Source organism: Trachypithecus francoisi, unplaced genomic scaffold (assembly GCF_009764315.1).
Source record: "Trachypithecus francoisi isolate TF-2019V2 unplaced genomic scaffold, Tfra_2.0 Lachesis_group5, whole genome shotgun sequence".
In the NCBI taxonomy this organism is placed as follows: domain Eukaryota; kingdom Metazoa; phylum Chordata; class Mammalia; order Primates; family Cercopithecidae; genus Trachypithecus; species Trachypithecus francoisi.
In genome coordinates this window covers 10959340-10974346 of record NW_022681470.1, presented here as the reverse complement: position 1 = coordinate 10974346, position 15007 = coordinate 10959340, and the positions used below count along the sequence as shown (strand labels likewise).

At 40.0% G+C, this 15007-nt stretch overlaps 1 protein-coding gene across 8 annotated transcripts in view; it reads left to right on the top strand.

Moving 5' to 3' along the window:
- RYR2 (ryanodine receptor 2) overlaps window positions 1-15007 on the top strand; it is an 805689-nt gene that overhangs the window by 535973 nt on the left and 254709 nt on the right. For 7 of the 8 annotated variants that reach the window (XM_033200166.1, XM_033200162.1, XM_033200165.1 and 4 more), the window contains exons 28-29: window positions 9831-10039; window positions 12424-12598. In XM_033200166.1, the coding sequence (XP_033056057.1) occupies window positions 9831-10039; window positions 12424-12598 (384 nt within the window). The remainder of the gene's footprint in view (window positions 1-9830; window positions 10040-12423; window positions 12599-15007) is intronic. The other variant, XM_033200167.1, reaches the window with a different exon arrangement.

Below are 15007 nucleotides of genomic sequence, written 5' to 3'. Positions count from 1 at the left end.
TCAGTGGCTAAAAAATAATAAACATTTGAAACATCTGTTATCTCAAAATTTTTGTGGTTTATGAATGTGAGTGACAGGTGCTTCTGCTTCTGGATCATAGTGTCTCTGAGGTTGCTATTAAGTTGGCCAGGGCTTAAGTCATCTGAAGACTTCCCTGGAGCTGGAACACTGAATACTAAGACAGCTCACTTGCATAACTGTTGACTAAAGAACTCGCTTCCTCTCTGGCTGTTGGCAGAAGACACAGCCAGATGGGTACAGCCTTGCCACACAGAGCTCTTCATAGAGATGCTCGAGTGCCTTCACATGGAAGCTGACTCCCCCTAGAATGAAAAATCGAAGAGTGAGTACATGGAGGATGCTGCAATGCTTGTTACAATTGCTTCTATTATATTCTGTTTGTTAGAAGTGAACCACTAAATGAAGCCCACACTTTTTGAATGGAGGTGTACTAACGTATTTGTGGACATATTTTAAAACCACCAAAGTAGGTACAGCTAAGTCAATTGGGTTCATGCATTTCAGGCAGAGAGGATAGTATATGTAAGGCTTAGAGACACAAGGAGGATTGCAAATGGGAATTTCAGAGAGCTTTGCATGACCAGATGTAGAGTGGAGTTAGAAAAGTGGCAGTAGATCAAATAGAGGAGGCAGGAGTTGAAACAGATTTTTTTTTTAAATTAAAGAATGATTCTAATGGCTCTTTAGGAAAAAGGCTGAATGTAAACAAAACTGGAGATGAGGACAGCAGTTTGGTGACTAAAAAAGAAGTGTGGATGAAGAGTGTTGGAGGCCTTATCTTTGGCAATACTGTGAACAGAAAAATATATTTGGCATTTAGAAGTAGAATCAGCAGAAGGACGAAGGAGGTATCTGAGATAGTTTCTGGATTGATAGATGTTAACTACATACACATTGGTTGGGAACACAGGAATTGGAGCAGATGGACATGGGGTAGTGGGAAGATTCTGAGTTTTATTGTAAACATCTTAAGTTTGAGGTGCATGTGAGACAATTCAACAAATATACCAGTATTCAATTACATATATAAACATAAACGTGAGACTGTTACTAGAGAGAAACAGAAAGCTAAAGATTTCATTTTTTAAATGAAAGAAATTTGGACATTTTTACACCAAGGGAGAGAGAGAAGTTGAAAATAGAGTAAGAGGAGCTTGATGAGCTGTGGTCTCTGAGAAGGTCGAAGGGAATGAAATTCAGAACACAGGTCAAGGGATTGGCCTCATATAAAAGGAAGAACAACACTTGTTCCCCTAAGGTTAGTAGGAAAGAAGTAAAGATTGAAGACGATGCAAAAACCTGTGTACAGGGAAAATCAGAATGAGGCTGAGGGCAGTCTACTGTACAATTATTGTCTTCAGGTTGAAATAGAAAATGAACTTATTTTCCTAAGGAGTAAAAGTCAGGGAAAGCTGGACTGGATTAGAAGCCTTGAAGAGAGCAATAAAGATGTGTTGGATATAGAATTCTCAGCTGACAATTATTTTTTCTTTTAGTACTCAGGTATGTCACCCCACTGCCTTCTGGTCTTTATGTTTTCTGATGAGACATTGACATCAATATTTTGGATGGTCCCTTCTATGTGATGAGCTGCTTCTCACTGTTTTCAGGATTCTCTCTCTGTTTTTGGATTTGAACGGTTTGATTATGATGTGTCTAGTTTTAATTTCTTTGAATTTATCCTCAAAGTTTATTGTACTTCTTAGATGTATAAATGAATGTTTTCCATTAAATTTGGGAAGCTTCTGGCCATTATTTATTCATTCTTTCTTCTCTTTTCTGTCTCTCCTTACAGTCTGTGACTTTCATTATGTGTATGATGGTACGGTTGAGTGTATCCCTCAGGCCTCTGAAACTCTCCTTACCTTTCTTCATTTCTTTTTCTGTTTTTCATACTTGACTAACGGATTTGACTAATCTTTAAGCTCGTTGACTCTTGTCAGTGCAACTCTGTTGTTGAGCCCTCTGGTATATATTTAATGTCAGGTACTGTGGTTTTCAACTCCAGAAATTTTGGTTCTTTTTTATAATTTGCCTCTTTATTGATATTGATGCTATTTGGTAAAGCATCATTTTTCACTTTTTTTTTTTTTGAGATGGAGTTTTGCTCTTGTTGCCCAGGCTGGAGTGCAATGGCGTGATCTCATCTCACTGCAACCTCTACCTCCCGGATTCAAGTGAATCTCCTGCCTCAGCCTCCCACGTAGCTGGGATAATAAGAACACTGGCAAAAAATTATGCAATTCAAATTTTTCATAGCTCTGGAAATTAAAGACTGACCAAAATCCAGGGAGTGTTTATTTGATAAAAATGTCCAAATGTTGGTAAGAACAGCAACTAGTGATGTTTTAATTTGCTCCTGCCCCATCACACCCTGTCTCTAATTCCTTGGCATATTGAAAACCAACAGCCCCTCAGTCAAAGTGAAAATCAGCCACCCACAAGCCCCTGGAGTGGGCAGAACAGAAATGGACCACCACCATGCCTGGCTAATTTTGTATTTTTAGTAGGTACGGTGTTTCACCATGTTGGTCAGGCTGGTCTTGAACTCCTGACCTCAGGTGATCCACCTGCCTCGGCCTCCCACAGTGCTGGGATTACAGGCGTGAGACACTGTGCCCGGCCTCATACTTTTATTTAGCTCATTACACATGGTTTTCTTTAGTTCTTTGAACAGATTTAAGATACCTAACTTAGTCTTTGTCTAATAAGCCCAACATCTCGGCCTCCTGAAGAATAATTTCTGTTGACTGCTTTTTCCCCCTTTATGTATGGGACATACTTTCTTGTCTTTTTGCATGTCTCACAATTTTTGTGAAAAAGTGAACGTTTTAAATAATGTAATATGGCAACTCTGTATTCACCCCTATTTCAGATTTTGCTGTTGTGTTTATTGTCATGGTTGTTTGTTTCCTAAGTAATTTTTCTAAACTAGTTTAGTAGAGACTATGTTGCCTGTCGTGGGTGGCCACTGAAGTCTCAGTTTCATTAGCTTCGTGGTCAGCTAATGGTAGGACAGAGACTTCTTTAAATGCCTGGGATCGATAGGTCTCCCAGTCTTTACCGAAGGAAAGGCAATGTGATGTGAGCATGTTGGCACATGCCTTCGACACTCAACCAGGCAATGTACAATTTCACATTAGCCTTCTCTTACTGCATGTGCAGAGCCTCAAGGTCTTTCAGAGGTGTAAGCTTTTTCAGGTTTTTCCTGAATACATGCACAGCCCTGGGCATGAGCATGGCCTTCTAGAGTCCCAGGAATATGTTGGAGCTTCTCACATCCCACTATGAATTTTAATTCCCCAGCTTTTCCTTTCAAACTTTTTGGTCAGTTGTTGTTTGCCTCAACTGTTATTGCTGCCTCACAGAGCTGCAAGGCTAACAAATTGCCTCAGATGATTTTCAACAAATGTCCTTGGAGAAATGACTATTTGCACTGGGCAAGCTTTAAGTCAAGTGGATTAAAGACAAGTCTTACCAATGGAATTTTCCAGAAAAGGGAACATAATGACAGTTATCTGGGAACTGGGCTTTGGATGAACTCCTGCTCTGTTCTGCCCACTACAAGGGCTTGTGGGTGGCTGATTTTCACTATGATTGAGGGGCTGTTGGTTTTCAATATGCCTTGGAATTAGACAGAGGGTGTGATGGGGCAGGAGCAAATTAAAACATCACTGGTTTGCTGTTCTTACCAACGTTTGGACATTTTTGTCAAATAAACTCTCCCTGGCTTTTGCTAGCCTTTAATTTCCGGAGCTATGAAAAATTTCATTTGCATAATTTTTTGCCAGTGTTCTCATTAATTTTGTGGAGAAGAGGATTTTTTGGACGTTCTTTCTCTACCATTTCTGCTGATGCTACTCAGCAATAAAGATTAAAGATTGCTGTTTTGTGGGATGGAACAGAGAGCAAGCTGCAAACAGATAAACACATTGTGGAGAAGCACTGATGGTCCCATTGAGGTTAGAGACTGTGAGTTGGTGGTGCCAATCTGTTCTGTGCGTGTGTTTTCTGGCAAACTCAGCAGAGCAGGTACAGATGTTCACAGTGAAGGTAGCGAAATTGGACAGTAGTTGGGGTTAACAGAGCAAGTAGGGGAAAAGCTAATAAGGGCAAGAAAGTATGGAAAGTTATATAGGTAAGGAAGGGAAGAATGAAGGAATCTAATGAGTTTGAAGAGTGAATGTATAAGAAAATGAGAAAACAAGGAGGAAAAAATAGTGATCACTCAATCTCTGTTTTAAGAATTTAGAGACAGAGCCACTGACAGTTGTTTGACAAGGTTTGATTTTACTAAAGTTATGTGAACAGTGAGCAATAAGAATAGAGTGGCATATTCTACAGTAGAAGCTGAGATTATGTTTATTGTTCACTATATGCCAGAATATAACAGCATGCTTCATAGTAAGGATGAAGGTGATCTGTATGGAAAAGACATAACAAGAAAGATTAATTTTCCAATGGGAGGAATCAGTAAAGGGAGACACATCTTCAGAGTTAGATGTTGAAAGGATCAGGAATCAGTAAAGGGAGAAAATGTCTTCAGAGTTAGATGTTGAAAGGATCAAAATTTCAACAAGTAGAGATTAGTGTCAGAAAGGCTATTGGTACTAGAAAGTACATCTGATGTGATTAAGTATAGAAAGAGTTGAGGAAGGGTGGATGGTCCACTTAGGATAAAATATAGGGTACAGATGGGAGAGAGAACAGACATAGATGAAGGTAGAAGGATTAGGACAAAATATGAAATATCTTGTAAACTCAGCTAAGAAATGTGGATAAATTTGTATAAAGAGTACCAGCCCCAGGAAGTTTTAAAGCAAGAGCTTGATGTGTGATAACAGTTTACAATAGCAATATAACTATGGCAACAGTGGGAAGGGACAGATTGGAGGGGGCAGTGCTTGGAGATAGACCAGTTGGGAGGCTTTAGAAAAATTGTTTTTTTTGAACAAGGATGGTGGGAATAAAAAATAAAAGATAGATGTTGAGAGATTTTATAGCATAAAGCAAAATCAGTCTGGTTATCACTAAGATGAGATTAAAAACATTAATTTATAATAGTCTATCCTGCTGTTGCTGACATTTAAAAAAAGTCAAGGGCATAAAAAGTTTAATAAAATTGAATCAAGCCTTATGTAATTAATCAGAATTACAATTTATTTTCTCTTAGGAGAATGCTTACGTATTGCAGATAAAATGTGAACTCTGTATTTGAGTTGTAGTATCTTTGGAGTATTGTTGTCAATAATATTTTAAAGCATGTGAAAATGGAATTTATTCTTATTTACTACAAGGTTTAATCAAGATTTGAATTGCTTTATCCAAAATAATACCAGAAGGTTGAAAGGATGGCTGATTAATACCAATAATTTTAAAAAGTATTATCATTCATCCTAAAAGATTCTAGATATGTATAAAATTTAAGCTTTTCCTTGTATCTTCTTGTAACGTGTGATTTTAGTGTATAGTTAGATCTTGACTGCCCTCTAGTGGCATATATTTTTTTAGCTCTCTTGTTTGGAGAGCAGAGTGTATTGGTTACTTTAGGCCTTTTTAGGCCCTAGTTAGGTCATTGGTGGTGTGTCATGCCTGAGAGGTACTGGGACTTTTCTCAGTCCTTGGCCTTAATCTTGAGGTGTTTGTTAATAATATAATTCCTGAATTGTTTCTACTTTGAATACCAACAGACTTGATAATGTATGACAGGATTATGTCTCCCAAGTATTCATTTTTAAATGTCCATTATTATTATATTCATTATAACAGTATAAAAATCACTTATATAACACACTTACATGAGTTGTAATTGCCTACCAAACGTATAAATCTGTCATGTTTAAAATGGAGCGAAGCATAAGGGTGTTTGGGGGAGAGTTCTGTGTTTGACAGGATGCTACCCTGTCTGGGTATTTGTCTGGACTCCTGTATCCAGAGCCCAGAAGAGTCTTTGTTTTTAGATACAGTTTGGCGGGTACCTATGGAGCGCTTACTTTGTGGTTCAGGTGCTTGATGCTACAAGGTGTGCAAAATAAATTTGTTACAGATTGCCTGGATCTTTTTTAAAAAGACTCCTACAAACCCAGATTTCACTTTGTGTTAGTGTTTTAGCAAGGGGTATAATGTTGAACTGTTGCTTCTTTAAAAAGTGGTTGCAGGCTACCCTAAACTAACTTAAGAAATATATACCATGGGACTGGGCACGGTGGCTCACGCCTGTAATCCCAGCACTTTGGGAGACTGAGGCTGGTGGATCAACTGAGGTCAGGAGTTCGAGACCAGCCTGACTAACATGGTGAAACCCCGTCTCTGCTGAAAATACAAAAAAACTAACCGGGCATGGATGTAACCACAGCTACTCAGGAAGCTGAGGCAGGGGAATTGCTTGAACCCAGGAGGCAGAAGTTGCAATAAGCTGAGATGGTGCCATTGCACTCCAGCCTGGGCAACAAGAGCAAAACTCTTTCAAAAAAACAAAAAACAAAAAACCAAAAACAAATGAATAGGAAAATCCACAGAGATTAAAAAAGAAAAAGGAGAGTACTTTTGTTGTGTGTGAAGTCCCTTGTATGATAGTGTCTGTGAACCACATGTATGTTTCAAGTTTGGGTTGACTATCATCAAGGGGCATAAGAATAGTACAGCAATGGGGCTAGGAAGAAGACTATTAGGACTCAGAAATTCTGCATTGTTCTTACTGCGGTATATTCTCCATATAGTACCCCCTGTTTTCATTCCCTATAGTAACAAAGGGGATTAGTAGTATGTTTTAATTCCAAGAGAATTTTGTAAGGGGCTTTTGGGGAAATTATCTATTATATTTTTGTACCAAATTTGCCTTCTTAAATATTTGATTTGAGCTAATATTAAAATTAGTTTGCATTACTTGAGCACACTAGACGTATTTGTAAAGTCCTGATATAGAAACCAAGCAGAGAAAAGAGAATCTGGGAGTTTTCAGTGGTTTAGTTTTCCAAAAAAAACTAAATTCTATATTTAGAAAATTAGGAGTTAAATCTATTAATGCATACTAGAATGTAATATAGTATTTTATTCATAAATATCAGCATAATTAAAAATAAGGATAACTACCTGGTAATTTTTTCTTCCCTGAAAAATAATCTCCAAATGTTTGGGTAATTTATAGCTCATATTTAATATCTCTTAGATTCATTTAGGGAAGGGTACAACAGGCATGTTTTAAGGAAACAATTTGGCAGTAATCTGTTTTTGAGGAAATAATTAACTCTGAATAAAAATTTGACTTTCCTGTTTATTTAGTGTTGCAGCACTGAGAAGTAGTTTCTTTTTTCCTTTCTTTTTTTCTTTTTTTTTTTGACACAGAGTCTTGCTCTGTTCCCCAGGCTAGAGTGTAGTTGCACAATATTGGCTCACTGCAACCTCTGCCTCCCGGGCTCAAGTGATTCTCCTGCTCAGCCTCCCAAGTAGCTGGCGTTACAGGCACATGCCACCACGCCCTGCTAATTTTTGTATTTTTTGTAGAGATGCGGTTTCACCGTGTTGGCCAGGCTGGTCTCGAACTCCTGACCTCAAGTGATTTGCCTGCCTCAGCCTCCCACAGTGTTGGGATAACAGGTGTGAGCCACCTCGCCCAGTGGCTTTTTTTAGTTTTTTTAATAGCACAAACTACCTTTAAATATCATAAAATTGATAGAATTTTTTTTCTCTTAAGACACAGTTTACGATCCTGTTTTTCAAAACATATTTAGTTACCAAGTAATAAGCATGAGAACTTACCCTTAACCACAGAGATGTTTCTCTCTCGTATTCAGAGACTTAAGCTACTTTCTGAAGGGTTAGCCAGCAGATTCAGTTAGTTCTACATTCAACAATCACCACCACCATTATCAAAAAGCAGTTATTGATCATTTCATTAATTAAGCCCATGTGATAGGGAGCCATCTCATACTACAGCCGTGTTGTCTTCACTAAAAATCTAATTTTAAATTGTTACATATGACCTAGCTGTATGTTTATTGGCAATCTTTAGTGTTTATATAGATTAATTTTTTTTTTTTGAGACGGAGTCATGCACTGTTGCCCAGGCTGTGGCGCGATCTCGGCTCACTGCAAACTCTGCCTCCCGGGTTCACGCCATTCTCCTGCCTCAGCCTCCGGAGTAGCTGGGACTACAGGCACCTGTACCATGCCCGGCTAATTTTTTGTACTTTTAGTAGAGAGGAGGTTACACCGTGTTAGCCAGGATGGTCTCGATCTCCTGACCTTGTGATCCACCCGCCTCGGCTTCCCAAAGTGCTGGGATTACAGGCATGAGCCACCATGCCCGGCCTATATAGATTATTTTTATAGTTCTAATTTGATCATGCCAAGTCAATGATTGAACTGTTATTAAATTTTTATTATGCATAAGGTCTTTCCCAAATCTTAAGGAGAGACAAATAGGAACTTGTTTCTGTCTTTCTTTCTTTGTTTTGTTTTTTGTTTTTTTTTCGAGACAGGATCTCACTCTGTCCCTCAGGCTGGAGTGCAGTAGCATGACCATAGCTCACTGCATCGTCGACCTTCCAGGTTCAGGTGATCCTTCCATATCAGCCTCTTGAGGAGCTTGGACTTACAGGCGTGCACTACCATGTCTGGCCAAATTTTTAAACTCTTTTTAGGGCCAGGGTCCCACCATGTTGCCCAGGCGGGTCTCAAAATCCTGGGCTCAAGCGATCCTCCCACCTTGGCCTTCCAAAGTGTGGGACTACAGCTGTGAGCCACCATACTTGGCTGAGAACTAGCATTTAACCAGTATCTAGTAACTCTGTGCCAGCTATTGGAGGCAAAGTAGGAAGAAGAGGGGTTGTAACATGAAGCAGCTCCCGAATTCCACCATTTTTAGCTGTGTGATGTTGGTCAAGTCTGAACTTTTCTCCTCTGCATCTAACTCAGATCTTAGCTGAGGTGACCACCTTCTTGGAGATATCAGTTCAATGAACACTCATTCTGCTCTCCTGTGATTTCAGAGGGACCAACCTGCTCATCGTCATTCTGGCTCTGGGTTCCTCAGTCTGAGGTTTCCCTTCTGTCTCTCAGTCTCACCTGCATCTCCTTTCCTACGGATACTTTGCCCCCTTTTGCATCACACTGGTCCTAATGTTGGATGCTGACCTTTTTATTTTTTCCCCCAGATCTTTTAAATACGGCATTGGTGTGTATAGCAGATCACAGTGAAGACGTATGCGAGAATGGAAAAATTTTGCATCACATTTGAGTTCCTTAGCCATCACCATCCCGTAGGGAAATTTTTACTATTGGTGCTATTGTTACTTTTCTCCACTGTTTACAACCTTCCCTTATTTCTGTTTCTCTTCTCTTCCTTGCTTCATCTTCCCTCTTCTCTCTCACCCATAAATGTCTGCTCATTTCTTATGCAGAGCAGTTCAGATCTTTTTTCTTATTGTCTTCTTTCCGTTTCTTCCTCCACAACCAAAGCACCAAGGCACTTTTGGGTTTTGTTCTACAGAAAGGTCGTTCCCTCCTGAAATGAGGCTGACGGAGGGAACGCCACCAACCCTGGTAGCATTACTGAGGCTCATTCCCCAGTCTCTCCAGCGCAAGCCCTGGTGCTTTCCACGTCACCCAGTTGGTCTGACAGTGGCTGATCCTAGATAAGAAAGCACTTGGTAAAATGGGAAAGAAGATAAGAAGGTGTCATTGTCATCATCCCAGAAGGTTGAATTACTAAAGTCATGATGTATCTTTCCTTCTTTTATTTATGTTATCTTTCCTTCTCTTTCACTTCCCCATGCAATGACCACCAGAAATCTCTGTCCATTTCCCAGCAGCCAGAGCCGAAGTGTGCAGCGGCACTGGGGAAAGGTTCCGAATCTTCCGTGCTGAGAAGACTTACGCAGTGAAGGCGGGACGGTGGTATTTTGAATTTGAGACGGTCACTGCTGGAGACATGAGAGTTGGTTGGAGTCGGCCTGGTTGTCAACCGGATCAGGAGCTTGGCTCGGATGAACGTGCCTTTGCCTTTGATGGCTTCAAGGTGAGTGGACTTTGCCCTGTGTCGGTCATCTGTGCATGCTGGAGGCTCGTCTCCTCTGCTGTTCCTCTTGGGAGCATCATAATACCAGTATTTTCCACAGCACAAACATGGAAAAAATATTTCATAGAAAAGCTTTTGTCCTCGTCATCTCAAAACCCTTCCCCACAACACATGAATACGGTGAAATTCACCAAGTAAGACATTGCTTTTCCATGGTTATCAAAAGATAAATCAACTTTGTGTATCAAATTGTTAAAGATCCATATATAGAGGAAAAATGCATGTACATTGATACAGCGATTCCATGTCAGGAGTTTAAGCTATAATTAATGGTACGTTTGTATAAACATTTAATAGCTACAGTGCTTAAAGCAGTGTTGTTTATAATCACAAGTGGTTTTCATTTTCAACATTATTAGTAATTTCTATTAAGTTGGATGGAAGCTGGTCAGGTGTTTATTTTGTTATTTATATATTTATAAATGTTTAAAGATTGTTTTACATATGTGAAATATTTTAATAAGTAATATGGGCCAGGTGCCTATAATCCCAGCACTTTGGGAGACTGAGGGGGAGGGATCACTTGAGGCTAGGAGTGCAAGACCAGCCTGGGCAACAAAGTAAGATCCTGTCTCTACAAAAAAAATTTTAAATTAGCCAAGCATGGTTTTTTTTTTTTTTTTTTTTTTGAGACAGAGTTTCACCCAATACTTAGGAGGCTGAGGTGAGAGGACTGCTTGAGCTGGGGAGGTCGAGGCTGCAGTGAGCCATGATCATACCACTGCACTCCAGCCTGGGCAAGAGAGTGAGACCTTGTCTCAAAACAAACAAAAAAATAACAATAACAATGTGTATATGATTATAGCCACAATATGATAATAATAGTCACTTTTGATTGGTAAAATCATAGATGTTTTTAAGTCTTGTTTTTATTTTTATTTTTTAAGTGAATTTATATTCCTTTTCACATGAGGGGAAAAAATTTTTTAACTAAGAAAATTCTTACTTTTTAACTAAGAAAAATAAAATTGGAATAAATAAGCAATCATGAAGAGATTTGACATTTAGCTATTTCTTGGTGTGAAATGTCCTGTGAGGAAAGCCTTTCTAGGCTTGAAATTAGGGCAGTTGACCCACTTAGTTCTGAAACATCACATTTCCTGAATCCAGTTTTTTTTTTTTTTAATTTCAAATAGAGAATTTTAACACTTTTTGGGGGGAGTCAAAATTAGCAAACTTTAAACTTAAAAAAATAAAATAACAGATAAAAGGTAGCTTTAGGTTTATATCTCCTGAAGAGCAGATGTAACGAACCAGAGTGGGAAGTATTCTGAGGAAAGTTAAAATAACCTTTACTCCCAATCAAATTATAGGCAAGAAAGGATACTCCCGATTTGGGAACAGGCATGGGGTGGGTGGGGTTGGAAGCAGAACACTACAGCTAGGTAAGTGGGTTGGGCATTTTAAGCCTTTTGATACCTGACGTAAACTTTTTTAAAAAGACAATGTTATATTGAGAAGAATTATGTCATTGTTCTGCATTGGTGACTCTGTCCAGTAACATACCAATTCACAATGAAGGTGAGGCTTAAGAAAAAGTCAAAAGATTTATCTGACAAAATAATTCACATAACTCAGGTGTACCTATAAATCAATGGAATATACTTATAGATCCAAAAGTCACATTTATCAAAACTGTGTTTCAAATGTACTTACAATATGAGATTTCACTTTATGTATATAGAAAAAAAGGTTGGCATCGATATTCAATTTTTGGCCTGTTACTTCAGCAGATATCCTAAGGATATTTTTAGGTTTGATTTGAAGCTTTTTTACTCTTAGTATGTCACTGAAATGCTTCTAGATTTCCATTTTGTTGAAGTATCTGTGCCATCGGTTCTAAGGAATGAAATTTTATTTTGAAATAGATGAAAATTACACTATCATTTTCAATGACAGATGCCCAGCTTGATTCCCTAGCTCATAATTATTTGTATTTGTGGGAGTAGAGAAAAACAAACCATATTCTGGGAAACATTCATTGTCGCAGAAAAATAATATATTCTAAAGGCATACAAGTTTTCTTTCAGCAGAAAGTATGTGAGATTAGATTTTTAAAATAATGGGCTCTCAAAATCATGAAATAGCTTTTGGATTTTTTTTTCAAGATTCAATAATATACCGTGTTAATATTAGGTAGGAATTTAGAATTCCCAGACAGTTCCATTTTGCTTAGGACATTGCAGTAGACAGATATGCCAGCTGCACTTTCCTCTGCTGTTGTGTTAATAGAAGGCGCTGCTGTTAAGTAGTGACAGAGTGGTGGGTGGGTGCTATTTTCCTGTCTTAGTCTGTGACAAGGGACTTTTCTTTCCTCTGTATAGGCCCAGCGGTGGCATCAGGGCAACGAACACTATGGGCGCTCTTGGCAAGCAGGCGATGTCGTGGGCTGTATGGTTGACATGAACGAACACACTATGATGTTCACACTGAATGGTGAAATCCTTCTTGATGATTCAGGTTCAGAACTGGCTTTCAAGGACTTTGATGTTGGTGATGGTAAGTCTACTATGTTTTGTGTTGTTTTTAAGTTTGCAGCACAATGAAGCTTTCATTCTGAGGCTTCCTAACCAGTTGTTTCTGTTTGAAGGTGAGTGAGCAGATGAGCTGCAGCTGTAAATCGTGAGGGTGCCATGTGACTGACTTGATCAGATGCCCTTGAAATTACATTATTAGAAATGCTATCTATATGACTTAGCTAGGATTTCTAGAAGGCTGAAATGGCTTTTATGAGTATGAATAAGAAAATAAATAGCAGATAAAAGAATAGATTTCCATCATTGTTAAATTTTCTTTTTTTTTTTTTTTGTTTTTTTTTTTTTTTTTTTTTTTTGAGACGGAGTCTCGCTCTGTCGCCCAAGGTGGAGTGCAGTGGCCGGATCTCAGCTCACTGCAAGCTCCGCCTCCCGGGTTCACGCCATTCTCCTGCCTCAGCCTCCCGAGTAGCTAGGACCACAGGCGCCGCCACCTCGCCCGGCTAGTTTTTTGTATTTTTAGTGGAGACAGGGTTTCACCGTGTTAGCCAGGATGGTCTCGATCTCCTGACCTTGTGATCCGCCCGCCTCGGCCTCCCAAAGTGCTGGGATTACAGGCTTGAGCCACCACGCCCGGCCTCATTGTTAAATTTTCATTTAGAACTTCCCTATTTCATCAGCTGCCTAGAGCCTCTTTCTGTTTATTCATTTCATAAAAATGAAATGAGGACCCATAATGGATCAGGTACTTTGCTGGATGCTGAGGCGACAAAGATGAATGAAACACTGTCCTGTCTTTATGTAGATTACAGATTACCTGCCAGGGGAGGTTGACACTTGTACAGTTTCTGTTTAGCGGCCAAGTTCTAAGACAGAGAAATGCAGAAAGCTCTGTGGAAGCACTATGCACGGAGTACGTGCTGCTGCTGTGGGGCCCCGAGATGGCCTTTGAGCAGAATTGTAAAGACGGAGGGTGGCCCAGGCACGGTGGCTTCAAGCCTGTAATCCCAGCACTTTGGGAGGCCGAGGCGGGCAGATCACAAGGTCAGGAGTTCGAGACCAGCCTGACCAATGTGATGAAACCCCATCTCTACTAAAAAATACAAAAAATTAGCCAGGTGTGGTGGTGCATGCCTGTAGTCCCAGCTATTTGAGAGGCTGAGGCAGGAGAATTGCTTGAACCTGGGAGGCGGAGGTTGCAGTGAGCCGAGATCACACCACTGCACCCCAGCCCAGGTAAAAGGACGACATTTACTCCTCTGTGATGCAATGTGCTCCCAATTAGGTGACCTTGGCCACACAGGGCTGTTTTGTATTTAAATTAGTTTGATTTGTTTTTTTTTTTTGAGATGGAGTTTTGCTCTTGTTGCTTGGGCTGGAGTGCAGTGGTGTGATCTCGGCTCACTGCAACCTCTGCCTCCCGTATTCAAGTGATTCTCCTGCCTCAGCCTCCCAAGTAGCTGGGATTACAGGCGTTCGCCACAGTATCCAGCTAATTTTTGTATTTTTAGTAGAGACAGGGTTTCACCCCTGTTAACTAGGCTGGTCTCGAACTGCTGACCTCAGGTGATCCACCCACCTCAGTCCCCCAAAGTGCTGGGATTACAGGCATGAGCCACCGTGCCCGGCCTAAATTTTAAAAAGTTAAGAGCTGAATTTCTTAGTAATGCTGGCCACCATTTGGAGGGCTCAATTCCCACAGGTAGCTAGGGATGCCCCTACTGGACAATGCAGAGAGCGAATATTTCTCTCACCACAGAAAGTTCTATTGGATAGTGTTACTCTGGAGCATATAAACAAGACAATAGCTGATAAAAATTATATAATTATCTTATTTCAGCCAGGCATGGTGATTCACACCCGTAACCCAAGCACTTTGGGAGGCTAAGGCGGGAGGATAGCTGAACCTAAGTTTGCTACCAGCCTGGGCAACATAGCAAGACTCTGTTTCTACAAAAATTAAAAAAATTAACCAGGTATGGTGGCGTGTTCCTGCAGCTCCAGCTACTCAGGTGGCTGAAGTGGGAGGATCACTTGAGCCCAGGGAGGTCAAGGCTTCAGTGAGCTGTGATTGTGCTACTGTACTCCAGCCTGGGTGACAGAGTGAGACCTTGTCTCAAAATAATAATAATAACCTTATTTCAAAGATAAGCCAACACTTCTTTTCAAAACTGCTTTTGAATATATCCTGTGATATATTTGCATATAAAAATGTAAATATATTTGCAAATATATAGTCTTTTTTTTTTTTTTTTTTTTTTTTTGTTGAGACGGAGTCTCGCTCTGTCACCCAGGCTGGAGTGCAGTGGCCGGATCTCAGCTCACTGCAAGCTCCGCCTCCCGGGTTTACACCATTCTCTCGCCTCAGCCTCCCAAGTAGCTGGGACTACAGGCGCCCGCCATCTCGCCCGGCTAATTTTTGTATTTTTTTTAG